At 38.7% G+C, this 26,936-nt stretch overlaps 1 protein-coding gene across 2 annotated transcripts; it reads right to left on the bottom strand.

Moving 5' to 3' along the window:
- Nucleotides 1-11,301: 11,301 nt before the first annotated feature.
- ANP32E (acidic nuclear phosphoprotein 32 family member E) lies at nucleotides 11,302-25,251 on the bottom strand. Of its 2 annotated transcripts, none has more exons than XM_081024993.1 (7): nucleotides 24,796-25,251; nucleotides 21,868-22,017; nucleotides 20,836-20,958; nucleotides 19,892-20,057; nucleotides 18,635-18,813; nucleotides 14,612-14,669; nucleotides 11,302-13,938 (listed from the first exon to the last, which is right to left on the bottom strand). In XM_081024993.1, exons 1-7 carry the CDS (start codon nucleotides 24,847-24,849, stop codon nucleotides 13,868-13,870), a joined length of 801 nt encoding a protein of 266 aa, XP_080881119.1. In that variant the 5' UTR covers nucleotides 24,850-25,251; the 3' UTR covers nucleotides 11,302-13,867. The 2 variants fall into 2 exon arrangements, with proteins under 2 accessions (XP_080881119.1, XP_080881120.1); XM_081024994.1 differs by lacking the exon at nucleotides 24,796-25,251 and adding an exon at nucleotides 22,920-23,083 and having other exon boundaries at nucleotides 11,584-13,938.
- Nucleotides 25,252-26,936: the final 1,685 nt, after the last annotated feature.

The raw sequence follows: 26,936 nt of genomic DNA, 5'->3' as shown, positions 1-26,936 counted from the left end.
AATTCCCAAAAACTTATACTTGAGCCTAGGTGTCTCATACTAAAAAGAAAAAATAATTGTTTCATTTTTAAAAACTGGACTGAGTCTTAGGAGAAAACAGAAAATTATACTGTATTCTTGTATAGTTGACAAATGTAAATACCTTCATGCAACAAACTGGTTGTTTATCTGCTTCAGATAATCAAAGGGCTGGGTCAGAACCTGACTTGTCTAATGGTTCTGTCTGCTTTGCCTGTCTGCTCTAAGCTCCCCCATTCCAGCACAGCCCCCACACCATTACAATGATCCCCAGACCCTAGGAAGACCATCACCTGTTTCACAGAGCAAACAGAAGTGTAAGTGGCAATGACGTTAGTGTTTCTCTGTGTGAAAACCTAGCGTGAATTCTCCCCTTTCTTTGGCAAAAGTTCACAAGGCATCGTTATAAAAAGGAAAAAAACCCTACTTGCTCTGCTTTTACTGACTTCAGAAACAGTTATCATTAAAAATGTCTTTTGATCCAGAATCACTTAAATAGTTCTTAAAGGGTCTGCTACAGTCACTTACCTTCAAGTTACCTAAATCACAAGCTCCTTTTTAACTGATACGACCCCCAAAGTAAAGTCACATCAGTTTCAACTGTTGGGCAGGTACTGCCCTCTAGTGCTTATCCTTTTTTAATAAAATGTTTAAACACTATCTGACATCATGCCACAAAAAGCCTGTCAAAAATTAAATAACATCCTAATAACCCAAGATTTCTCAACTTCACACTATCGACATTTTGGGCCAATAAGTCTTTGTTGTGGGAGTGCCCTGTGCATTGTTGGATGCAATAGCACACCTAACCTCAGTTGCGACAAAAATGTCTCCAGTCATTGCTAAATGTCTCTTGGGAAGCAAAATCGTCCCTGGTTGAGAACGACTATATTGGGCTAAAGCAGGGGTGTCCAAACTTTTTTCAACGTTTTTCACCAAGGGCCATATGTGGTAAAATACACAAACAGCCAGGCCACTCACTCGAGGTGAAGTACATATTGCCTTACCTGGTTTATTTAAGTAAACTAAACATATTTTTGGAATTTGCTACAGGCCAATTAAAAGTGGATTGCGGGCCGCAGTTGGCCCGCGGGCCGCAGTTTGGACACCCCTGGGCTAAACTTTGTCCAGAACATTCACATTAGTCCTGTATTATAAGTAAAAAACAAACAAACAAAAACACCTTTTCTTCTCTAGATTAATTCCTTTGAGCCAGATAAAGGAGAATTTCATTTCTGCATGAAAAATAAAAAATAAAAAAAAGAATTAAGACTTTCAGCTCCCTGCCCTCCCCAGCATCCTGGCTAGTGGGTAACTCATTACACCTTTAACTGTCTGTTCCAGCTTTACTTCTTAGATCTGTTCATTTCCTTTCCAAGTGTTTAAAAAACAAAGCTGCACGACTAGCAGAATGTAGGTAATATGGTGGAAAAAGGGTGGGGTAAGTACAAGTGTTTGTACTGTGTTCTAGCAAAACTTAAGAGTGTCAGCATGAATAGAGGCAACTGAGAATCTATATTGATCGTAAACACAATATGGAAATTCTTATAAAATATCAAAAGAAATTTCAAATCTGGATTTTAGAAAGTTACATTAGGAAGGTTTAATTCAGATCGGCTATGAATGATTATTCCTCATGTAAATGCATTATGGTTATAAATCCTGATTCTACAAACTTCAAAAACCTACAAATGACTCAGGACTATTGTGTTTCCCTGAAAATAAGACCTTTCAGCTTTAATGCGTCTTTTGGAGCAAAAATTAATGTAAGACCCGGTCTTATATTATATAAGACCCAGTATTATATTATATTATATTATGTTATACCCAGCATTATATTATATCCGGTATTATATCATACCCAGTATTATATATATTATATATATTATATTATATTATATTATATTATATTATATTATATTATATTATATTATATTATATTATATATTATACCCGGTCTTATGTTATATTAAAATAACACAGGGTCTTATATTAATTTTTGCTCCAAAGGACACATTATTGCTGATGGTCCAGCTAGGTCTTATTTTTAGGAAAACTAGTTAAGATAGTTAAAAAATAAAAAAGTAGTTTGGACTGGCAGTGAATATAACTTCCTCCCCTCTTCAAATTTCTCACTGATTTAACTGGTTTCAGTAAAGAAATAAACAAGAAATAAGAATCAATAACTAATTTTAATTCACTTACATGATTTAAAATGTATCCCTTTTTACTAACACATTCAGAACTAATATTTTACTTAGTAAAACTGAAAGTTATAACTCTACAACTGTCAAGCTCTATTGGCAGAACCCTGGAATGGAAATCTATTTGAGCTGCAGAGAGCGGTCTGGGATCACTCCAGGACCTCCTCTTAGAGTCTGCTACTTTACTATTTATATTGGTTTCATCCTATCCTCTCTAATTAAATTCAATTAGAAAGCCTTCTAATCATATAAAAAAGCAAGGCACAAACAGGTTTTAGACTTTGATCTTTTAAGGGACATCCGAATGATTTAAAATGTATATTTAAAACTATACCATAGAAAAGTTCCATGACTCAGATCAAAGGCAAAAGCTGAAACATAAAATTTGAAAAGATATCAATCTGATCAGAGAGAAGAGATATGTGTGAACCAGTGATATTGTTTGATTTATTTTGTATAACTTTTTCCAGTTATACAAAAAGTCCAGGCTATTCTGTAATACGCAATTATTTTAAAACATCTAGAAACTTTCAAAAAAGCCAATTATTCTACAAATTAGTTTATGTATTCATTGCTAAATTCATAGCACTTTAAATTCCTCAGTGAAGGAAAATATTTCCTTAGGTTTTGATTTAAAGGAACTGTGGTAAAGAGAATAATCGCCCTACTCCTCTTCAGAAATCCTAATCCCCAGAAGCTGTGAATATGTGAATATTTACATGGCAAACGGGATTTTGCAGATGTGATTAAATTAAGGATTTTGAGCCAGGAAGGTTATACTGGATTAGGTGGCTGGGCCCAATACAATCACAAGAGACCTTATAAGTGAAAGAGGGAGATAGGAAAAGTCAGAGGAGATGGGATGATAAAAGCAGAGGTCAGGGTGATGCAATGGCTGGCTTTGGAAATGAAGGGGCTCGAAGCTCAGGAATGTGTGCATTGTCTAGAAGCAGGAAGAAGCAAGGAATGGATTCTCCATAAGAGCTTCTAGAAGGAACACAGCTCTGCTGACACCTGACTGCAGCCACGTCAGATCCATTTCAGACCTCCGACCTCCAGAACTGTAAGAAAATTAATTTCTGTTGTTTTAAGTGACTAAGTTTGTGGTCATTTGTTATAGCAGCAATTGGAAACTAATACAGGAACCTTTCATTAATCTCTTAGTACTTTTAATATCCTGTTTAATCAGAATTTCAGTATTTGAATAATTGTATCTCATATTACTATCATGTTTGTGTTTTTAAAACATGCGCTCTCTTTCTCTGGTTGCTAATAACTATCATGTTTTCACTAAAATTTACTTTCGATTTAACTTGGAGTAGATAACATATTCCAAGATTAAAACCTGGGGGCTAATACTCTACAATGAGGAATATCTACTCTAGCATTGCCAGACAAATTTAGTGGACGTGGACTTGTACGTGGCAATAGCTATTTATCAAATCGCAAGAAATAAAATAACTCCAGTAGCCCAACTATACTGGCTGTTAAACAAGTTGCAATTTGATTCAGAAGATAGAATCTGACCTCAGAAGGCAAAAATGGCGGAGTAATAAGGCTACTTTGATGTGACCTTCTTAGCAGCTGTAACAACAACAAATTAGGAGAGAGCTAAGCTTGATTAATTGTGAAAAATGGTTTTCAATATAGATGTGTAGACATAAACAAACATGTGTATATTGTTTGTATATATGTATATGTAACTGTGTGTACACATATATTCTCTGTCCACTGAGAGGGTCTGGGAGGAACAATAAATAGTCCAGTTGCTACTTAGCACCCATTAGCACACTTAGCACCCTTTCTCCGGAGCTCCTTGGAGAAATGGCTGATCCTGGGCTAGCGCAGGAAAGTACAAGATGAGCCTGGAATGTCTTGGTGTGCCAGAAAGCAAGGAAGTGCTCAAAGAATGATGGAGGCATGTCAACAGGACACAGGAGCTTAGCTTGAAGGGGTTCCAATGGGAAAATCTGAGAACACTTTGAACACCTAAATAAGGATACGAACTCATTGACTAAAATAGGAAACTATGAGCTCATATAGATATAAACAAACAAACTGCAAGTTTTATGAGGAATGTGATCAAGCAAATACTTAATTACAAAGAGAAGACTAACTTTATAGTGGAGAAGCTTTGAAGACACCATTTAAATCAAGAGATCCAAGTAAACATTATCAGTAATGGGACAAATAGAAATTATGTGTCACCTGATAAGATGCAATAAGAACACAACATCATTAATATAATACTGAATGTCAACTGTAATTGAAAACAAAATTTTTTTTAAAGAACATGACATCACTTCTGTGATATTCCTGTCAAAAATGTATAACCCTAAGTCTAATCATGAGGAAACAGCAGACAAACCTAAATTAAGGGACATTCTACAAAATAAGTGGCCTGGAATTTTCAAAGTGTCAAGGTCATAAAAGTTGAGAAAACACTGAAAAACTATTTCAGACTGAAGGAAACTAAAGAGACATGATAACTAAACACAACTCATGATGCAGAACTGGATCCTTTGGCTATAAAGGGCATTGTTGAGACAAGTTGACAACATTTGATTGGACTATGAGGGTAAGACAGTATTAATGTATCAATGTGAATACCTTATTTTGATGGTTACATTTTGGTTATGTAGAAGAATGTCTTTGTAGGAAAGATACACTAAAATATTTGAGGAAGTGAGATATTACAGGGGTAACTAATTCTCAAATAGTTCAGGAGAAAAAAGTTTTTGCTACTATACTTGCAAGTTTTCTGTAGGTTTGTGATTTAAATTTAAATTAGTTTTAAAATTTTGTCACCTATTCAATGAGACCTTTACTAGCTACTCTAAAATGCTCACCCCAATAATACTTCATATTCCCCTTCCTGCTTTATTTTTTTCCTTTGGCACATATATTTTATTTATTTATCTAGTTTTTTCTTGTTCCATCCAGGAGTATCTATCAGGGCAGGAATGTTTGTTTTATTCACTGCTGTGCGCCTCAGCTTAGAACACTGCCTGAAGTATAAGTGCTCAGTAAATATTTAATGAATAAATGAATGGCTAAGTCAATTAAATAAGCAAATGCTTTAAGAAAGACAATAACCATTACAAAGACAGTTGAAATAAAACTGTTACTCTCGGGCCTGCCCGGTGGCTCAGGTGGTTGGAGCGCCTGTCTCCTAACATGGAGGTCGCCTGTTCAACTCCCACATGGGCCAGTGAGCTGTGCCCTCAACATCTAAGATGTTGAACAGTGGCTTACCCTGGAGCTGGGCTGCCACTGGCTGCTGTGTGCTGTACAGGCCGGCAGCCAGCGTGAGTAGCCGGCAGCCAGCATGAGTGGCCGGCAGCCAGCATGAGTGGCCGGCAGCCAGCATGAGTGGCCGGCAGCCAGCGAGAGCTGCCATGAGCTGCTGTGACTGGCCAACCAACAACCGACTGCCTCATTCAGGGGGAGCGCAAGGCTCATAACAGCAGCATGGGCCAGGGAGCTGTGTCCTACACAACTAGACTAAGAAACAACAGCTTGAACCAGAGTGGGGGAAAGGTGCAAGAAGGGGAAAAAAAAAACTTACTCTCATCATCAATGACAACTTGTTAAAAGTCTTTTTGGAAAGCCACTTGGCAATTAAGAATTATAAAAATATTAATATCCTTTAACCCAGAAACTCCACTTCTGGGAATTTATCTAGTTCTAAGGAACTATCCTAAAATAGGGGAAAGTATATTTCACAGTGTCGAGCTGTTCACTGCAGTGTTATTTATACCAAAAAGAAAGAGGAGAAATAAATATACAAAAAACATTGGATAAATTATTCCATATCCACAGATTAAAATTCTATTGCCTTTGAAATTCCATTTGTTTTGAAATCCCATTTCATATGAAATTCAAATAATGTGGGAGAATGATTTTTTATGTACTATTACATGAAGGAAAAAAATAAACAATATGCATTTATAGCCATGATTCCAACTAAATAAAAATATGCACTGTAATAAGCAATTAACATATTGTGGTAATTTTCATTTGCTCTATTTTCCAAATTTTTGGTAATATGGCTATAATTTATATTCTTGAAATATATTTATAATAAAAATGTACTTATTTTACAAACACATCAGATACTAAAACCACTAAAAAGGTATCCTATTGTGGATCAAGGTAGGATCATTATGCGTGCCAGGCCAATAAAACATCCCTCAAGACCATCTAGAACCCTCTGTTCTGATTTCATGATCACCAAAGAAGCTTTTGATTAATAACTTGGACTTCCAGTTACCTTTTTCTAGGAAGGCCATATCTTAGACCTCCACGTGGCCACCTTTGTTGAAATGTGGCTAATCCAAATTGAGATGTGTTGTAAGTACAAAATCCACCCCAGATTTTGAAAACTTTGTATGGAAAAAAAAAAAGTAAAATATCTCAGTAATAACATTTTGGATATATTAGGTTAAATACAATATATTGTTGAAATTATTTCTTTTTACTTTCTTCAATTTGCCTACTAGAAAATTTTAAATTATTTCTGTGGCTCACATTGCTGGATAGTATTATATTTCAATCAGAGAATACTCATCTAGAATATTGAACAAGAATAATGCAGCCAATGTAAATGTACAATCACCCTATAAACCAATAAAGTGATACAGCTGGTTTAGACAGGCACAAGTCTGTCCCTCAGAAACTGATCAACCTTGCACTGACAAAATCAAGTTCTGCTAAACAGAAGATCAGACCTTTGCTGAAATGTACAAATCAAGGTTCTGGCACCCTTCGAGCTTCCTGGGCACAAGCTGTCAGCTCAGCCATTTCTCTACCTTCCATTATTTCTCTCTTGGTTCATAATCCCATGTTTTGATTGTGTTCTTCAAGCAACAGGGTTGAGTATTATCCAGCTTTGTTTTCCTAGCACTTACGTGCCTTAAACAAAGGTATTTAAAAGTCTACTATGTTCATGGCTATAGGCCTCCTTACCTTGAAAAGGATGTGTACATAACCTCTTCATCGGTTTCTGCATCTGTTAATTGCAAATGACTTGTAAAGACTGAACACAAAAAAACCTGTAAGAAAGTAATTTGAAGTCATGTGAACTAAAAATAATGAAAAATATCTAACATGAAGTGAAAACTCATAACCATCACAGCACACTGTATTTTATTATGAAGGACAGAGCCATAGAAACAGATCACAGAATTGATAATTTCATCACTGTGCAATGGCCTATGTTGTATTACCTCTTATTTGTCCCGGAACTACACCAGCAACCTAAAAGCTGATAAAGAATAGTGGTGGAAGGGAAAAATAGATAACACAAAAATAAAAGGTTTATCATGGGATCAGTATAACGCTTTGGCCTCATAACATAGGCCAGAAGGCAATAACCCCTTTCTCAGCGAGTAGCTCCTCAATGTCCCGTGGGTTGTAAAAAGCAAATTCACTATCAACTTCCCCTGATAATAATTATTTTTGAATACTGTGGCAACATCAAAATAAAGACACATACAATCCCTCAAAATAAGAAGAGAAAAAAACAAACCTAAATATTTACTCGGTCAAAAAGAAAATCCTTTTCTGAGAAATGATGTTACCCAACAGAAAATCTTGCCTTCTTAAAATCCAGGTATGTTCTCATCTCTTATTTTAAATGAAGTACAAAGCCTTTGTTTTACCCAATTTCATGGCTGTTTTGTAAAAGCCATTGAAAATGCCTGAGGAACTACTGGCATTGATTTCACTGAAGCTAAATATTTACAGTTGCTAATTCTATAGAATCATGAACCCATCCCTTAATATTGTTCTAAAAATTGTGTACACAAGAATTCAATTGTCTTCTCCACCTTCAACAACTCCAAAGAAACCTTTCTGGTGTACAAGACAAAACGAAGCAAATATTCTCTAAAAAGTATAAAATGTGTAATTTGATGACAGTTTTTCTTCAATAGTCTGAGACACTTCCAACAAGCTACAGTTCAGTTGCCCTAACTGAAAAAACAAAAAAAAAGTCCTAAGCTTGCAAGTTGACCTTGACAAGATGTCTCCTATGGAACCATTCTTTCTTTCCAGGAGAAAGAAGAAAAAGACCCTGCAGATGTTAAAGCTCTTTATCATTTTATCTATGGGCCGGTGTGCAAAGCGGCCTCAGGCCAATACCATTTCCACAGAACTTGAAAAGGTACATGAAACACCACCGCTCAGAGTTGCTAAATTGGACGGTATTCGTGAGTGTGGGGCTAAGAATAATTCGATATTTGGAACTGAATTAGAAAGAAAACAGAAGCTCCGTAAGCCGTTAAGCGAGGACTGTAAAATGTGTACGTGAATGAAGGAAAGGAAGGTACCAGGGCCCTGACAGGCGAGTTAGAGCGCGCATTGGCAGGGCGAACCCAGGAGGAGGGAAGAAGCCGCCGCAGAACCGAGCGCACCTTCCGCAGAGCGGTCGCTCCCCGGCCCGCGCATGCGCGGCTCGAGGACTGAGCGTGGCGGCCGCGCGCCCGCCCCTGCTTATCTCGGGGAGGGCGGGGCCGGAGCACGTGACCGGGATTGCAGCTTTTCCAGCTCAATTGGAGGCGCTTCGGAAAGCGCCCTTACAGAGCGATTTCGGTAGCCCGCGTTCGTCCGCTGGCTTGACCTCTTTTTAATCGCCTTGCGTTTCGATTCCGCTCTTGACTCTAAGAATCTGGTTTGGCAGGACTTTTTGCCGTATGTCTGTCCCCCGAATCACGAGGGGACTTCCGGTCTCCATGGCGGAGTGAGCAAACAGTCTTAGAGAAGCCGAACGATTTGGCCAAGGTCACACAGATAATCAAAAAATTAAGGGCACACGCTGAAGTGACGCTTTGCATGGCTAACGTGTCATTTCTCCAATTTGAAGTTCTGTTGCTCCTGCTCCTAAAACTCTCCCATCCTATTCCGACTGCTTGAGACTCCACAATCGCTGGAGCGCGCCGTTGTAAACATAGGACCCTAACGAACGAAAACCTGCTTTGTATCTCAGGGGTTGAGGATTTCGGAAAATTAAAGTAAAAATTTAAAGAGGCAAGTGTCCCGTAGGACTAGGACACATAATTTTCCTCACCCTACGGGGCCCAGCAGAGCCCTTGACCACAACTTAAGCACTTAAGTAAAATTTCCCGATCTGTTTGTTCAAGCGTATCAAGAATCTGAAGTAGTGATACTCGGATAAGATTACCTGCACGATGTGGTTGGTTCGCCCCAGAGGAGCGGTGACGGGGGCGGGGCCTCAGAGAAACTCAACCTTAAGGCTGGAGTCCCTGCAGTGAGAAAGGAATGGGGTAACAGCAGAATGGTGAGGCTTAAGTCTAGAATTCTAATCCTTCACGTACTGACAGCTCCAGCCCCGGAACCTTGGCAGTGGGGAATCAAACAATAGTGCAAAAAGATAAAATGCCAAATACGTCAAAACAATTTTTTTTTAAAAAGGAAAATTTCCTCCACATATCCCAATATAGACCGCTTGGTAAAAAAGTAAAATAAAATAACCCCCCTCACCTGGAATCCTATTCAGAAATCCTGCTCAATTATTTCCCATAACACTAAATCCTCCACATTGCAGAAATGAGTTTGTTAAACTCAATGTTCTCAGAAACCCAGAGGCAGGTGTGTGCATAGTTAAAATCACTGGACTTGCACTGACTTCTCTGCCCGAGTTGCGCTGTGATGGTTAATTGCCTCTTTCCTCGCGGATTCGTTTCCTCTGGTGCTGCTGTCATTTGTTAACTTTAGTTGCTTCAATTGCAGTTCCTTGCATTACAGTTATAGATTCTTCTACTAATCCCAGTATTCCTCAGTCACAGCTGACTATATAAATGACATTGAGCTCCACTGAGCACGCTGCTGCTGGCTTCCAGGTGCCAAGAGGACTCTGGGAGAAAATGCTTCCAAATGGAGAAACCCAGTAGCCTTTGTGAGCTAATTCTGGGGCTGTGGAGTGAGTCTGTCCAAGAAAAGTCACAACTAAAGTGGAGGGCACAGATCACGGCCTTCATCTGCAAGACAGTGCAATCTGGGTATTTATAGGAGAATCAGAGAAATGGGGAAGCATTTACAGTGTCAAAGTAACTTCTTAAATGGCTAGAATAGGTTGTTTCACCAGCGTTGTGTGCCTCTTTTGTGGCCTATGTCAGTATTGACCAGTAAAGTGGATGTGTCCATTTCGTAAGTAACCAGGGCTAAATGATACCTTAACAAGAATTTAAATCATTTGTAAATATTCATGTAACTGAAAAAGTCATACTTGCTTCTGATCCTTTCTTAATCAGAATTGAATTCTGGAGTAACCCTGCTTCAGGGTCTTTCCAGCCCAAAAAGTGGCTATATTTGAATGAAATAAAAGTATTTCACCAGTATATAAAATCTTTTTAAAGATTCTCCTGGATTTCAACTCATTTTGTAATTCCATCTTGTGGTATAACCTGTTCTCCTTCAAGTTAGGGTTGTCCAATAGACTACTACTACAAGTAGCTGCCTGGGGCCAAGTTACCCAAGCCAGGATCTCAAATCTTAGGCTGTTTAATACATGAAAAAGGAATGCAGTAGTAGAATGCTATTATTAAGCAACAGCTGCAGAATATCATTGCATCCAGTCCAGGAACAACAGGGGAAATTTTCAGCAACTGGAAGAAGAAATGTCATATGTTCCAAAGCCTCTCTTAAAAATATAGAACAAGGAATAAACAATACTTACTTAAAAGTGTTTTGAATTACTTTCTCACAGAATTGCTTCGTTAACTAACACCTCCACCAAAAACTTTTAGTGTAGTTCTACCATTTTCTTTAACCAAGAGGGGAAAGGCTTTGAATTTTTTAAAGATGTAAAACAAAAAAAACTACTAATTTCAATAAACAATTCTTGTAGTTGAAATACATTTCAATATTTTCCATCTCTCAGGAAGCGATTCCATGATTAAAATACCTTTTCATTAAACTGTAAAGCAATCACAAAAACGTTACTTAACATACTTGTGCCTTGACTTGATAAAATACATTCCAGAGTTGTCTACAAATGAAACATTTAAAAAAATCACTCATCACAGCAAAATCAAGAAAGCAGGAAAAAACATTGTTTAGTTCAGGTGTGATTTACTCAAGGTAAACATACAAGAATTATGTATGTTTGTATTTACATTATCTAAGTATTCTGAAAATAAACAGAAGGAAACTTAAGGGAATCCAGAACTTTTTCTGCTTGTTGGAAAAAGTTAAATAGGCAGATGAGTTAAACTTTTAAATCGTAATGCCTCATGTAACATCCAAGTGTTTAAGTGAGTTAACTTCAAGCTGTTTGTTTTTAAAAAGACCTTCAAAGCCCCCAATGGTGTTCAAAAGTGAATGTCAAACACTGAAACTAATCATTAACAACAAATCTTCAATTTATTTGAAGCAATTCGGTTTCAAAAACTTTAAGTTACAGCAGTCACAGAAAAAACAGGGAACAGTCAGAAACAATAAAGGAATAATCAGGAGTACTGCATTTTTTTGTTTGTTTTTAACACTGTCATGGCTTTATTCAAAACACAGTTGCACAAAAGTATTAACTTCAAAGTTTTTAAAGGAGAGTTTTAAGGAATTTAACACACTATATACATACTGCCATACAAAGAGCATTAAAATAGGACCAAAAACTTCTACAAAATATAAAACCCAACCCACCCTTACTTATTTGCATGAAAATACCACCCACAAAGCTAAATAAGTCTTAAAAAGTTATTTGGAGGCTCTAAGTGTTGTTTTCAAACCAAAGAACTCTAATTTTGATTGCACAATAAGATGATTGATAAGAAAGTCAATATACAGATTTAATTTTAAAAATAAGTATTTTATAATCTGGCATATTACGCGATGAGAATTCTTCGGGACTAAAACAGTACACTTCAATTGTTAAAAAGGAATAAAATGTTAGCCATTTGGAGATTCCAATCCCCCCACTAAACTTATCCCAAGAGTTTTATTGCAGTCAATTGCGTATTTTTTTTTAGTTTATACACAAATAACTTTCTAATTTTTACTTTAAAACCCCAAGTCACACATTTCAAACTAAAAAAGAAGTACTATACTCAGTAATTTAAATGTGCCCCAATGTGGAAATGTAACTTCAATTAATTTGCTGACACTAATTTAAGAAACTTACAAATATTCCAAAGTGGGGAAAAAAAATTTAGAGCCAAGATTAAAAAAGTAATTGCCTTGAACATGGAGCCTCCACAACAAAAAGTGAGATGTACTTGTCTACTCATAATATGATATTTAGTAGCCATATAAGGAAACACACACTCACACTTATCCCAAATATTCTTCTATTTTTAATGGACAGCCACTTGAAAACAAATCTTAATTTTTATATGGATTTAGTTTCAAATATTTTTTCAACTGCTCAATATAAATATTCCAATCAAATGCTATATCTGATAATGCTTGAAGACTACAGAAAGAAGAGTTAAAGGTTCTATTCAGAAAAATTAGAAATATTTTACAGAGTGGTATCTAAATCATTTGAGAAGCTAACTTAAAATTTTGACTTTGAACGTCTCATTAATTATCAACAGGCAATTGTTCTAACTTTTGAGGAACACTATTGTTGCTTCCAAAAGACCCTCCGCTTTTCTTTCTTCACCCTACTAATACAGCCTGTACATCTTGTCAACCAAGAAAGATTTACAGTAAAAAGAGTCTGTTGCATAAAACTGTATTGATAACATTATTTGTATCTCAGAAAATACTCAGTTTCTTTCACTTAGCTTGTTTAAAACTGAGACAGGTCTGAAAAGGTGGTTGAGGTATAAGACTAAAGGTTTTCCCGGGTGCCCATAAGTTTCCCAACTTTTTTTGAGATAAAGGAAGGAGAGTGAAATGGGAAAGGAAGGTGATCGTAAGGGGATTGCTGAGAGGAAAACAAAAACTGCACACAAAAAAATACACAACAACCGTTAGCATGTCGACATCTTCAGCTTGAAGAACAAAGGGCTCACCTGCATGTCTCTAAAAGTATTATAACCAATTTTTCCTTCAAAAATAAAATCTTAGTCACCTGGCTTAGGTTTTCAGAATCTTCCCCGAAAGCCTTGAATTATGTTTTTGAATAGAACCCATACTTTTCTGCTCCTACTTTCCAAGTTACTCATATTTGTCATATGAACCCTTAGCCAAAAAGAAGTCATTGCCTTCAAATTAAAGATCTCTGGATCACTGCTAAAAAAACATAACAAACTTATTATTCAAGAGACTACTTTCATTTCATGTTCCAGCTGACTGTGATTTCAGTTAATTCATAAATAACTTTAAAACCTTATGAATGAAATGCACTATGCTATGCCTGTGTAAAAGCAATCATGTTTTAATTATGGACTAAAATGACTAATACACTGAGCTTGTATTAGAAAAATTAAGATTCTAAATAAACTGCTAGGGAATTTCACAATGGGGGGGGGTCAATGAAAATTTTTCTCTACATACAATATGATCATTAACAGACTAGTAAATCTTATTTGGAATGATAAGGCAAAAATAGTAAAACCACACTTTTCCTATAAAAAGTTACGTCATCTTCTGTAGGGACAGCTATCGTACATGAAGAAACAAAGATGTGATCACTCTATTGCACACCCATGAAACAGGGAATATGGTCTTAGAATGATCTAGTCATCTTCTTCCTCTCCATCATCTTCAGCATCTCGTTTCCTCTTTTCCCCTCGAAGACCTTCTTCTTCTGAATGAGTGAAAGAAAAAGTGTACAATACTTAATTTTAAATGAGTATTTGTGAAGTTACAAAGTTTTGTAACTATCTTAGTGAAAAGTTAATGACATAAGAAAATTGTTAAGTTTCCTTTCTGAATTTCTTTCAATTTCAGCACAGCTTGCTACGCACCCTTGTGGCCAAATCATGAAGTACAGATTCAGAAACTAAGGGCTTGACATTAACGGAATTAATGAATTTTTTTTTTTGTTTTTACTTTTATTTAAGTGTGTTTTTCCAGGACACGCCAGCTCCAAGTCAAATAGTTGTTTCAATCTAGTTGTGGAGGGCGCAGCTCACACTGGCCCATGTGGGGATCCAACCTGCAACCCTGGTGTTACGAGCATCGGGCTCTAACCAACTGAGCCAACCGGCACCCCCTTTTTAAATTTATGTTGAAAGACCTAAGCAAAGAATACCGGAGAACAAATCTAAAAAGGGCTTCTCTGGAGTTCAACTGTTCTCTTCACCCTCTCTAAAATGAAAGACACTAAAAAAATAATAAATTTAGCTCAAAGGTCCATTATCTCTTCCTTCCTGTTTTGCAAATAAATGTTATAAAATGTTTTTTTCCTTAATGGAGTGAATGAATTCATGAATACCCTGAGAATATTACTCTTTATTTTCATGGCTAATATCACTCACCCTCTTCTTCTTCTTCTTCTTCCCCTTCTTCAACATAGTCATCATCATCTTCTTCATCCTTGAAATTCAAATATTCAGTTTGAGAATAAATAAGCCAGACACAGATTTTTCAGTTTGATAATAATACAGCCCAACAAGAGGAAAAACAACTATGATCATTCTGTATTCTGATCAACTCTGTCTGACTTATATATGCCCTTTTAAAAAACCCAACTAAATCTAGTATCTTTATGAAAATAATGTTTTAGACCAGCAATGTTGAAAAACACTCAATAGAAATGTTTAATATCTGTTTTGTGGTCCAACCCAGTAACCACTAGTCACGTGTGGCTACTGAGCACTTGAAATGTGACCAGTGCTAATGAGAAACTTTTTATGAGAAATTTTTAATTTTATTTAATTACTTTAAACAGACAAAAGTGCCTAGTGGCTACTATCATGGACAGAATAACTTTTGAATATTTCAAAGACAGCATCTTCGATTTTATACATTATGGTAGGAATTACCTGAATCCTGGACCCAACACAGTTATGTGTTGAATAAGTCAGCTAATCTCTCTGGACCTGTTTTCCAATCAATAAAAGAAAGTATTCATCTAGAAAGATCTATAAATTCCTTCTATATCTAAAAAAATCTACACATCGAAATAGCAAATGTCAATTAAAATCACAATAAATTTGCTCTACAACTCTCGTGGAATGAATTGTTCTGGATAGCTAAGGTTTAAACATGGCCTTGATATATCAACACCATTTTTTTAACTTTAGCCAATTGGGATACAAATTTCTTGCTAAAGTACACTGCCCACTCCTCTACCATTTTCCACTAAACCTAACAAACCTTCTTCTTGAATTACCATAGTCACCATTTTGATCATGAACATCAGACTAATTAGTATCTGTCAGTTCCCTCAAAGCCTATTAATATATGTAGGATGTTTTTTTCTCCTTTTTAGAAGGACCCTGTACTCTACTTTGAGTTGTATCTTTTCCTAATTTTTATGCCTTGTCTTTTGCAATCAGTTACTATTTCAATTTTAATCTGCTGTGGATTCAGAAAATAGATCAACAAGCTTATCAGAGGACTGAATATAAGAGAAAATAGGTTTAGAATAACAGCTTGAACACTCTCCTACAAAGAAAATGTCTTTTGTTACTTATATTTTGGTTACTCAGAGGCCTTTTACACTTATTGCCTTTTTCTTGGATATGTTCCAAATGGTTGAGTTCTACTATATATTGGAAAACATGGAACCAATCTAGGGTCTCCCCTTTAATCCCTCAGAGTTTATTGCTCCTTAAAAATACTTTAATTGGCAAATGTCAAGAATTGCTAGGTAGTTAGGGGAAACTTAGACAACCTACCCTTTTCACAGTATCCACAGCCCCATTTGTGTCTAGAAATACTAAACTGAACCTAATTTTCCAGTATTTAGCTAACAGCAAACACTGTAAAGTGTTTCATTACCAGAATACCACCAAGCTACAGGGAACAGGAATAGATGGGGTATAAATGGTACAGAAAGGAACCACAATAAAAATCAGGAGAACCCGCAGGCTTAACCTAAAGAAAAGAGAGGAAGAAAGAGGAGTAGAGGAGAGAGCAGAAAGGAAGAGAGAGGGAGGGAGGGAAGGTGGGAGACAGAGAGACAGAGAGAGAAAGAGAGAGAGAGAGAGAGAGAGAGAGAGAGAGAGAGAGAGAGAGAGAGGTAATTTTAAACATCTTAAATCTGCGAAGAATGATAAATGAAGATATTTAAATATTTATAATCTTTTTAAAAACACTTGAGATACTAATCACATTTATTCCTTGATAATTTTGAAAAGCTCAAGTCTAAAAAGCTAATTACTTCTCTGGATTTACTTTAAACAAAATATGATTATATTAATTGGCTCATGTTTTTAAGCCTTTTTTGTTTTTGTTTTGTTTTTAATATCATCTATTAGACCACCAGAGACTTGCTCTGTAAGGACTTCGGTCTTTCCCTAATTAGCGAGAACTAAAATGTTTTCTTATTTGTACTATGAATAGTACAAGAGCACCATAATTCCCAAATCTTCTAAAGTCCCCTTCCCTATTTTTCATGAAATATATACTACACCGACATAAAATCCTTCTTTATACGTATTAACGCCTCTGAAGAGCCGCTGAAACACAAATAACACTTAAACAAAACATAGCTTATCAAATGCCATTTCTATTTCCTTCTAATTTCTTTTTAAATCTCAATAGTCTCTGAAGCTTCTGCTGGCTCTTAGTTTCTAAAAACAGGACTTCATTTTAAACATCCAAATTATCTCATCGTGATTGAAAACAACTTCTGGTCCCCGCCACTGGGGTTGCACACTGACTTAATGTTGTTTGTATTATCTTAAAGATTTCTGCTCATACTTGACCATGTCATTTTCAGTTAATAATTCCCAATATTCAATGGAGTGATAAAAACGAACATTTGCCATTAGATGAAGGTCATTTTTAAATTCCTTAATACTTAGACTTAAGACGAATTACTATTGGCAGAGAAAATAAAAAGCCAAAGGCAAAATAACATGAGTCCATGAATACTTAAAATCCTTAAAGTTCTATTCTTCTTTATGGTACAGCTCCTAACTCACTATGGCCCCAAACAAGTTTGAGTTCTACTTTTTCCCACACTAGTTTTATATTTAAAATGGTATCAGAGCAAATGTATCATTAAATCAATGATATCATCTATCTAGCCAATGTAAAAGGCACTAGCAAAACAAATGAGAATACTAATAATTTCTAGTCTAAATAAGATGTTATTTTTAATAATAAAAATTATTTTAAATTATGAATTATGAAAACAAAACTCAATAGTTGAACATTAGGAAAAAATAACTTATCTAAACTCCCAGGAGCTAAAAACCATGTGTTCACATCCACTGCCATTTCCCATGAGTCTGTCCCATCAATGTGCTAGAGGCTGAGGTACAAAGGTAAATGGCCCTCTCCTTAAGGAGCTCACCATCTAGTAGAAAGTGGCCAAATAAACAAGTTTTTATAAAAGTGGCTACACGTAACAGAAGCCTAATCAAAGGTCAAAGGTAACAGAGAAAGGAGTGATTGTCTATGAAAATTACAGGAAGCTTCAAATGAGGCAACTCCAGAGTTGACTTTTTAAACAGAAAAGTTCATGAGGCACGATTTGGGTGGTGGTTACACAAGTATACAAATATATAAAATTTCATGGACTTGTACATAAAATCAGTGCACTTTACATGCTTTACTATATTTATGTTTACCTCAGAAATGAGAAAGTTATCACAGGACATGGGTACAAAGTCATTTCAGATAAACAATGTATTATATATTATTTACTCTATATTAACAGAATACTCATATTATATAGAGACAGGAGGCAAGAATAACTTCGTGGGATGATTTAATCCGGTAGGGAGGGAGATAAAGCCAGAGAAGGGAGGAGGCTAGATAATGAAGGGTCTTGGTGGCAACAGGGAAGCATTCAAGGGTTAAGCAGGCCAGGGATGTGATCACATTTGCGTGCAGACTACGCCTGCACCTTCCAAGGATACACCTCAGTGGTGATGCTGTGCTCAGAGGGAACACTTAGAAAGCTACTGCAGAAGCACAAGCAAGAGAGAATCAGGGGAAAGGAACGTTTTCCTGAGTGCCTACAATGTGCCAGCAACTACTTACATATATTATTTTGTTAAATCCTTAAAACAATTCTATGAGGTTGGTATAATCTCAGTTTTACAAATGCAGAAAGGAGGCTCCGAAACATTTGTAGTATGTTTCCACCATACTATACTCGAGGGCAGAATGGATTTGAAAGAGATTTGGGAAGTAAAATCAGTAGATATTTACGAGTGTTTGGATATAGTATGAACTGGGGGGTAAAGGGGGGAAAAGACAGGCAGACCGACCCATGTACCCCATTAGAAATGACTCAGATTTCTACACAACTTACTTTTTATGATCCTTAGCCCTATGCCTTAGTAATTAATTTTCAGTGCACGTAAGAAGGGTCTGTTCACCTGAATTTCTTCTTTCATTAAGTATGAGAGGCCCACTTCCTCTTCTCCCTCTCCCAGTTCTGAACCGGCTTCATCTTCATCCTCGTCCTCATCTTCCTCGTCCTCGTCCTCCTCTTCCTCATATCCTTCAGGTGGACCAGCTTCATCTTCGTCTTCATCTTCATCATCTTCATCTCCATCTTTAAAAATATTTTAAAAGAAGAGCAAATGGCTGGGGAAATGTTTCTCGATAATATGTTGATCTTTTTAACCTTTGCCCCAGTCATTTCAAACTCTTAAGTCAATGGGTGGGAAGTAGCTCATGATTTTATCTTTAAAGACATCCCTTTTATAACATGCATATTTACTATTTGAGAAATATGGTTTCTAAATAGTGAAATTTTTCCAACATATAGATTTTCAGCAAAACATTCATGCACTAAAGTTTGTTTTACTTTGTGGACACAAAGTTGTCCATCATTCCATCACTTTATAACATTGTTTATCCATCAAATAATAACAAAGTGTCCCATTACGAATAACAGTTATTTTGTCATCTGATCTGTTAATCACCCATTTATCCAAAAATGTATTATATATTCACCATCTCATGCTAGAACATTTCCATCACCTCCCAAAGAAACCTCAAATCCAACGGCAGTCACCATTCTCCTCTCCCCCAGCCCTGGCAACTAATCTACATTGTCTCTGAATTTGCCTACTCTGGACATTTCATGTAAATGGAGTCATACAATATATAGCCTTTTGTGACTGGCTTCTTTTAACATAGTAGAATGTTTTCAAGGTTCACTCATGTTATAGCATGTACCAGTACTTCATTCATTTTTATGGCTAAGTATTCCATTGTATGAATATATAACACTTTGTTTATCCATTCATCAATTAATGGACATTTGGGTTGTTTCTACTTTGTGGCTATTATAGATAATACTGTGATGAAAGGTTCTTTTTAAGTACTATTTTAAAAGCTGCAAAAAAAACCCAGAAAATAAAGTTGCCACTTTTACTAAGTGGTGGTTACAGAAGTTTATAAAGATATAAAATTTCATGGAGCTTGATATATAATAATTATTAAATTCCTCCAAAGCTATAAAAAGTTTGAAACAAGAAATACAGGACTAGGGCTGTGGGTTTTTAAATGTTTTTTATCTTACATCTTATTTTTCCCTACGCCTACATATCCATTCCCAATCTAATTTGCATGGCTAGAGTGTAGGCTATAATTTTGACACATTTAGGCGTATTAAGAACAATTACCTTCATCATCATCCTCTTCCGAGTCTGGTGCTTCATTATCCTCCTGATCAAATCCATCTAAGTATGTGATTTGCTGCAGCAGTTCAAAAATACTCTCTCTATAATCTTCCAGGTTTGTGATCTCACAGTTAAACAAGTCAAGACTTTTCAAATTTTTAAGATTTTGCTGGAAAAGTCAAAAGTTAAAACTTAAACTCAAGATTTAAAATATCATGTTATTTCTTTTTAATTCACAAACCAGAATATATATACTTGAAATCAAGAGGATGATTTTTGGATTTTTAGAATTTTAGAATGAAGGGTTATTATCAAGCACAGCCATTCTCCTAAGCAGGTGCTGGCGTGGGTACTCAACGAGAGTAGGGACTTCGTTTCATTCACTGCTGTGTCTCTAGCACCTGGGTGAGTGCCTTACTTATAGCAGGCACTCAATAGATTTTATTGACGGAATCCGTGCACAAATAGGCAACAACAACAACATATTTAGTTTAAACCCACAGTCAAGCTTACTTTCAACCATTTCAACCTCTTCCCAAGCTTTTTAAAAATCAGAGCAACAAGTTTCAGAATTTCACTTCCTCTCCTTTTCCTTCCCTCATACTAGGAAACAAAGGAGCAAATAATGAAATAACTCAAAAGAAAAAAAAAAGAAAGAAAAAGAAAAGAAATGAGGGGAAAAGAATAGAATTTAAGAAAATACTCGAAATTTTCAAACCAGATCTTCGATTCCTGAAGTTGAGATAAAATAAATTTCGCACCAGTTTAAAATTTTATCTAAATGTTTTACCCCAAAGGAAAAGTAAGCAATAACCACCTAGATCACAACATGTAAAAAATTCAGAAGTTTCAAAAAAGTGAAATAGAAATCGATAGGATAAATCACAAGAAAATCTCACAAAAGTCGATCAAAAAAAGCAAGTCCAGAGACAAACTTTCCCACTTACCAGAGCTTCTACTGTACTGAGATCTTTGATTTTGTTTCCACTCAAGTTGAGGTAGGTAAGATTTGGACATTTCTCTGCCAGGACTTCCAAGCCTCCAGAAATTATATTGTCACTAAGTTCCAACTATATATTCAACATGAGAAAACAAAAAATGGTGAAGATTTAGCACAGATCAAAGATTTTAGAGTACATATTATCAATTTGAAGAAGCAAAATAACTGTCATTCTCTCTCGCTTTAAGAGACCGTCTTAAGCTATTCATTTCCAAGTTCTATCTACTACCGCCAAATAATATATTAGAACCCCTATACAAATAATCCTTGACTTATAACGGGGTTACCTCTCAATAAATTCATTGTAGGCTGAAGATACTATAGGTTGAAAATGCATTTAATACAACTAAGCTACCAAACATCATAGCTTAGCCTCGCCCACCATAAATGTGCTCAGAACACTTGCATGATTAGCCTAGTTGGGCAAAATCATGTGACACAATAAGTGTACTGCAGAGTATCCGTTGTTTACCCTCGTGATCTCGTGGCCAACTGGGAGCTATGGCTCAATGCCACTGCCCAGCGTCATGAGAGAGTATCGTACCACATATCGCTAGCCCGGGAACAGATCAAAATTCAAAGTACAGTTTCTACTGAATGCAGAGGGCATCTACTGAATGCACCATTGCAAAGTGGAAAAATCATAAAGCAAACCATCGTAAGTCAGGGACTGTCTGTATAATGGGCTCTTCACCCAGATTTGGTTCCAGTTGTGGAATAGTTGGATTTTATGTTTTAGAGAAAAACATTTAGTAGCTGTTAAATCCAAATTCATGCCATACAGCAATTTCATTATTAAATTTAAATTTCTAAAAGCACTATTAGAGCGGATTCCAAAATCCTACATAACCCTTTTACTTAACTCTAGAAACTGAGAACCTCCTAAGTAAAAAGCAGAACGGTCATTTCATTTGGCCAAAAACTAGAAATAGCTTTTGCATCGAACTCATAATGCATTCCTGCCCTATTGTCAACTTACCTTTCGAAGTTTATTTAAGCTGGGCAGCCGGGCCAGTGAACTGAGTTCCACATTAGCCATACTCAGAAACTCTAGTTTTTTAAAAGTATCGTTCAGGCCCTCAATTTCCCCATTGACACACAAGCAATTATCAAGGACTAACTCTGTCACCTGTAAGAGAGAACATAAATGATGCCTTAGTTTGCAGTCTGTTCAGCAAAAGACCTGGGTCATGACACTCTGGAAATGTGAATATTAAAACTGCCAATCCCCTTACACATATCCTTTTCGTTCTCCCCCCAAATTGAAATACAGTCTAAAGTCATCGTTGTAACTTCACCTTTTAAATTTAAACTTGGACTAAGAAGTTTAATGCCTGCTTCAAATCACTGATGCATAAGAAATACAACTTTGAAAAAGGTCCCATGTGAAACTTGTTTCTGCCCCTGATGAGAAGGATTCTCAGCATCAGGGCCTATTTAGTACCTGGGCTCCTGGGAAAGGATGCAAGGGAGCTTTCCTGAAACAGTAGGGAGAAGAAAGGAAACTGTTTTAGTTTAAACCCCCTTATCTTTGGTTGATAAATGCCACCGTAAACTCAAAATTTTCTTGTTACCCTTTGTGAAGAAACGTTAGAAGCTCCTTCTGAGACAGCCCAGCTTTCAGATGTTAACTGTTCTACGATCAGGCCAAACAGTTCACCCAGAACTATACATCCTTGACAAAAATGTTATTATTTCTCCCTGCCATCCTGGTAGCATTTTTGTGGACTTCCTCCCATTCTAGGTGGGGAGGGGCTGGATCCTCTCTATTAGGTCAGAGTTGTAAAACAAAACTTTCAGGTGTGGACCTAAATGGACTTAATCAAGGGAGAGAGGGGCAGGAGACCCTGACTCTCCATTCCCAGTGCAAAAATATGTTTGAAGTATTTTCAGGGCTAAAAATTAGCAACAAGTAATGCCACCTTCTCTGTTTGAAAATGACTTTGACATAATGACTTCAGCGAGCACAGATGGCATCAGGATCTGTTTGGAGATGAGGAAGCCGAGGCCCAGAGGATGAGAATGACTTGCCTGGTGTCACACAGTATGTGGCAGAGCTGGGCCTCCACTCTTAAGTCTTCTGACTCCTGGTCTAGCTGAGTGAAGGCGAGAGGGCCACTAGATTTGGTGTCAGAAAACCAGTTCTTCCACTTGAGTAAATAACTGCAGGCCCTGAGACTCCATTAATTTGGATTCTAGAACAATACAATCCACCTTACACGTTTGTCTCAAGGAGGAAAGTGAATAACAAACACGGAAAGTGCTCTTTGTAAACAGCAAAGAGCTATGCAAATACAAGAGACCGTTATTACACCACAGGGGAGGAAGGAGAGGCTGCAAAAAAAAGCAACGCGTGGCACTCCCCAAAACTGGCAAGGAAGATACCACGAGGGGGTGGGTAAAAGAATGGGGCAGGGGGGAGAATCCCTTTTTCCAAACGAAGACATAAAAAAAGCGTTCTAAATGTGTGCTTCTGAGCGACAGCCTTTTCCGTTTCGTGCTTGCTGAAGCCCCTAAAGAGTAGGCCCTAGAAAACTTCAAGCTTTCTCTGGTATGATAGCGACTGTTTCCTCCTGCCTGCTCCTGCCAGTTTCTGGGGAACTTTTTTTTAAGTACATGGAGATCTTGGGTTCCCACTCCGCTCACTGGGCAGACCCTACTCCTCATCCTCCACGCTGGTATGCACAGGCACCGCCTCCACCCCCGTCGAAAACAATTATATCCCTGATATGCCAATTCTGGGGTTTAACTCAGAGGCCGCAATGAGCAAGAGTCTGGGCGCTCGCCTCTGCGATTAGAGGTGTGAGGTTCCTCGCTGGTCACCGGCCCCACTCTGGCGACCCGCCGCTCCGACCGCCGGGAAACCCCACGCGGGGCGGGGACTCCCCAAGGAAAATAGGGGTCGCCCTCCAGCCGCCGTTCCCCGCGCGCCTCCGCCCCGGACGGGCAGGGCCGGGTGAAGCCGAGGAGGCGCCCTCAGAAAGGAGGCGGAAACGCCTCCCGCCCGACCCCCGAAAAGTCGACCGCGACCCCGCCTCACGTGGCCCCTCCCAACCCCGTCTCTTTAACTAAAGCGACAGCAGCGAGCGCGCATCATTTGGTTTCGCCGAACCCATCTTGAAAGCACACGGCTACCACGGCCCATTTGTTGAGTTCTGTGAAACCGTTTCCAGGGATCAAATTCGGAGTTGCGGCCACCACGACACGAGACGACCCGCCGAATTTCGTTACCCCGCGGGGGGACGACGGGGATGACGCCGCGAGTCCCCTCCCCACCTCCGATTACTGCGACGGGTCCCAAAACTTACCCGCGGCCGGACAGCCGGCCGCTGACCCAGATTCCGCCTGGCGGCGGTCGGCGCGCGCCCGGCCCGGGGGAGTGGGCGCCGCGGGCAGCGGGTGGGCGCCGGCCCCCGGAGCGCCCCCAGCCCGCGCCCGACGCCAGGGGCCTGAAGGCCGGGGGCGCCCCCCCCAAAAAAAAGAGTTGTTAGCAGCACTGAAGAAAAGTTGGACTAACTTCTCAGGCAACGATGGCTGCGGCAGGGGCGAGTGGGACTGGGGGGTCGCGCCCACGCCTCCCGCCCCCTGGAGGAGGAACTCGGGGAGCGGAGGGCCCCCCAACACCCGGCTTCCCGCCCCCACGAGGCCAGGGCGCCCGACTCCAAGGGAGGCGAAAGGGACTAAGCCCCCGTGCACACACAAAAACGCCCCTAGAAACTTGAACCCTTCGCCATTTTAAGTAAAAGATTTTAATGATTTAAAACTTCAAATTAAATATGTCCCCCGACCCCGACCCCAGGTTGGGGTTGACTCATTACCCCTCCCTACACACCCCCCCGGACCCCCCGGACCCCGATTCCCCGAATACAGAGCTGGAGGGGAAGGGGAGGGGGCTGAGTCATCTCACCTCCTCCGGGGCTCTGTTCCTTAACTCCAGGTTAATCCTCTTCTTCATCTCCATGTCCTCCTCCTGCTCTTCTGCTATTACTCTCCTCCCTTACCCTGTCCTGCCTTTCCTGCTACCCCCAACCCTCAAATTGTAAAAGGTTTGGAAATGAATGAAAAGAAACGCAAATATAAACGCCCACCACCACCAGATAGGTGTGGGGGAGAAAGAGAATAGCAAATGGAGTCCAAGGAGTTGGGACTCTAACTCGGCTGCCCCCACCTCCTTGTCCACACACTCGCGCGCGCACTCACACGCGCGCGCGCACACACACACACTCACACACACACACTCACACACACACACCCGCAGTTCCTTCCCCTTCAATGGCTGCTCCGAGACTGAGCCTCCATGACACGGCACCGCCAACCCCCTGGCCTACAGTCCACCCACCTCCCGAATGTATTGGTTAATTCTTCAGCATCACACTATTCCATTGGACTGCACAAATGTCCATCAGTCTTGAGGGCGGACCTGAACCAGAAACGCTGTGTCTATTGGCTACGACCAAGCGCGCAGTTAACTCCGATAGGTCCAGGAGGGTGTTCGTCCGGAAGAAATGATTTTGAATCCCAGTAGCCCCCCTCCTTTTCTTTGTGTGGTTGGCGCGCTTTCCCTAGGCACTCGGGCGGTTTTGATGCCTGTTTGATTTGTTTTGGGGTTTGGTTTTGTTTTTCTGTTTTTAGTGTTACAGGCAGAAAGAAAGCATACTTCTTACGTGCCCAAGTTGCGATACTGGTAATTCAGTACGCACAGCTCCAGCTTTGCCGCCAAGGTGCACAGCAACGCGCACGTCACATAAAAAGCATGCCTTCGTGACACTGCCCTGCTGGGGACAGGCTTCTGGTCCAAAACCAAAGCCGGAATAAAGACGGTATTTTAACTTCCACCACGAAGGACTGAAAGCAGTTGTGTGAAGTATGTTAGGCATCTTTAAACAAATTGTTACTGAGGTAGTTGTTGCTGTAATGAACAATAAGACCTTGGAGGTAAAACAGTCCTGGTCTAATGAAAAGGAGACATCGATTCGCATATACATGGTACTGCAGTACCTCTCTAATTTCCCTTTGGTTGGTTTCCATGAAAGTCTATTGATAAAATGTGCTTTTAAAAGTCTTGTCAACGTGGGATAGAAAAGAGCAGGGTAAGAATCCTTTTTAAAATTTTTGTCGAGAGCCTAACTTTTCTTAGCTCTTGATTAAATTCTGTCCTTTTTATTCTCTTACACCATTAGCAGGATAAATACCCGAAGACAGTATATACAATGTGGGGAAGGAAGTGGGCGAATTAGTCTAACCCCTCTCAGAGCTGAGTATTTGCTATTTTTCCAGTTTCTCAGGTTGGAGACCTTAGGTTTTACCAATAGACTCCTCACTACTCCACCACCACCCCTCCTGCCCCCTACAGAGACACACAGCTCCTCAAATTGGCTTATGTTTAAAATGTAAATATTGAGTACTTAGCCTGTTAACTACTTTAAAGGAAAACAAAATAATCATTGCCTTCTCCTTGCTGTTTCCTTTGAATTCCCTGGAAAGGAAATTTTGTGAAGAGGAAAACAGGGAGAGGGAAAGCTTTTGGAATGAAATAACATCTCTAGGGGGCAATTTGGAGTTAGGTAAGTTTGTTAGTTTTAATCAAGCTAAAGGAAGTGAGGATGATATAAAAACTAAAGCAAAATGGACTAAGGAACATTTCAAGGAAGGGTTGAAAAACAAGGGAAGGGGAAAAAAGGGCTAAAAAGAAACCTGAAAGCCCATTTTAGTACCAGCTTGAGAAGAAGAAGTCCTGTGTTCTGATCCCACCGCCACTGCAGAGTCTGGAACTCTGGAATGGAATCCCAAAGAGAGTTCTGGGAAGGAGTAGACTTAGGAGTCATCCACATACGAGTGATAGTTGAGGCCAGGAGAAAAACAAATAAGACGTCCACAAAGCATGTATCTAAGAGGCCTATCAGGAAGAAGAGAGTAAAACATGGTTGAGGGGAAAAAGAGAAGACAGGGATTGTCTACCAAAATAGTCAAAGAAACTAAGAAAGAGGTAGTAAATAAGGAGGTGAATTTGGGGTGGGAAATGTATGGAAGACAGAGTTTCAACAAGAG

Source organism: Rhinolophus hipposideros (genome assembly GCF_964194185.1).
Source record: "Rhinolophus hipposideros genome assembly, chromosome: 19".
In the NCBI taxonomy this organism is placed as follows: domain Eukaryota; kingdom Metazoa; phylum Chordata; class Mammalia; order Chiroptera; family Rhinolophidae; genus Rhinolophus; species Rhinolophus hipposideros.
This window is presented reverse-complemented; position numbering and strand designations above follow the sequence as displayed.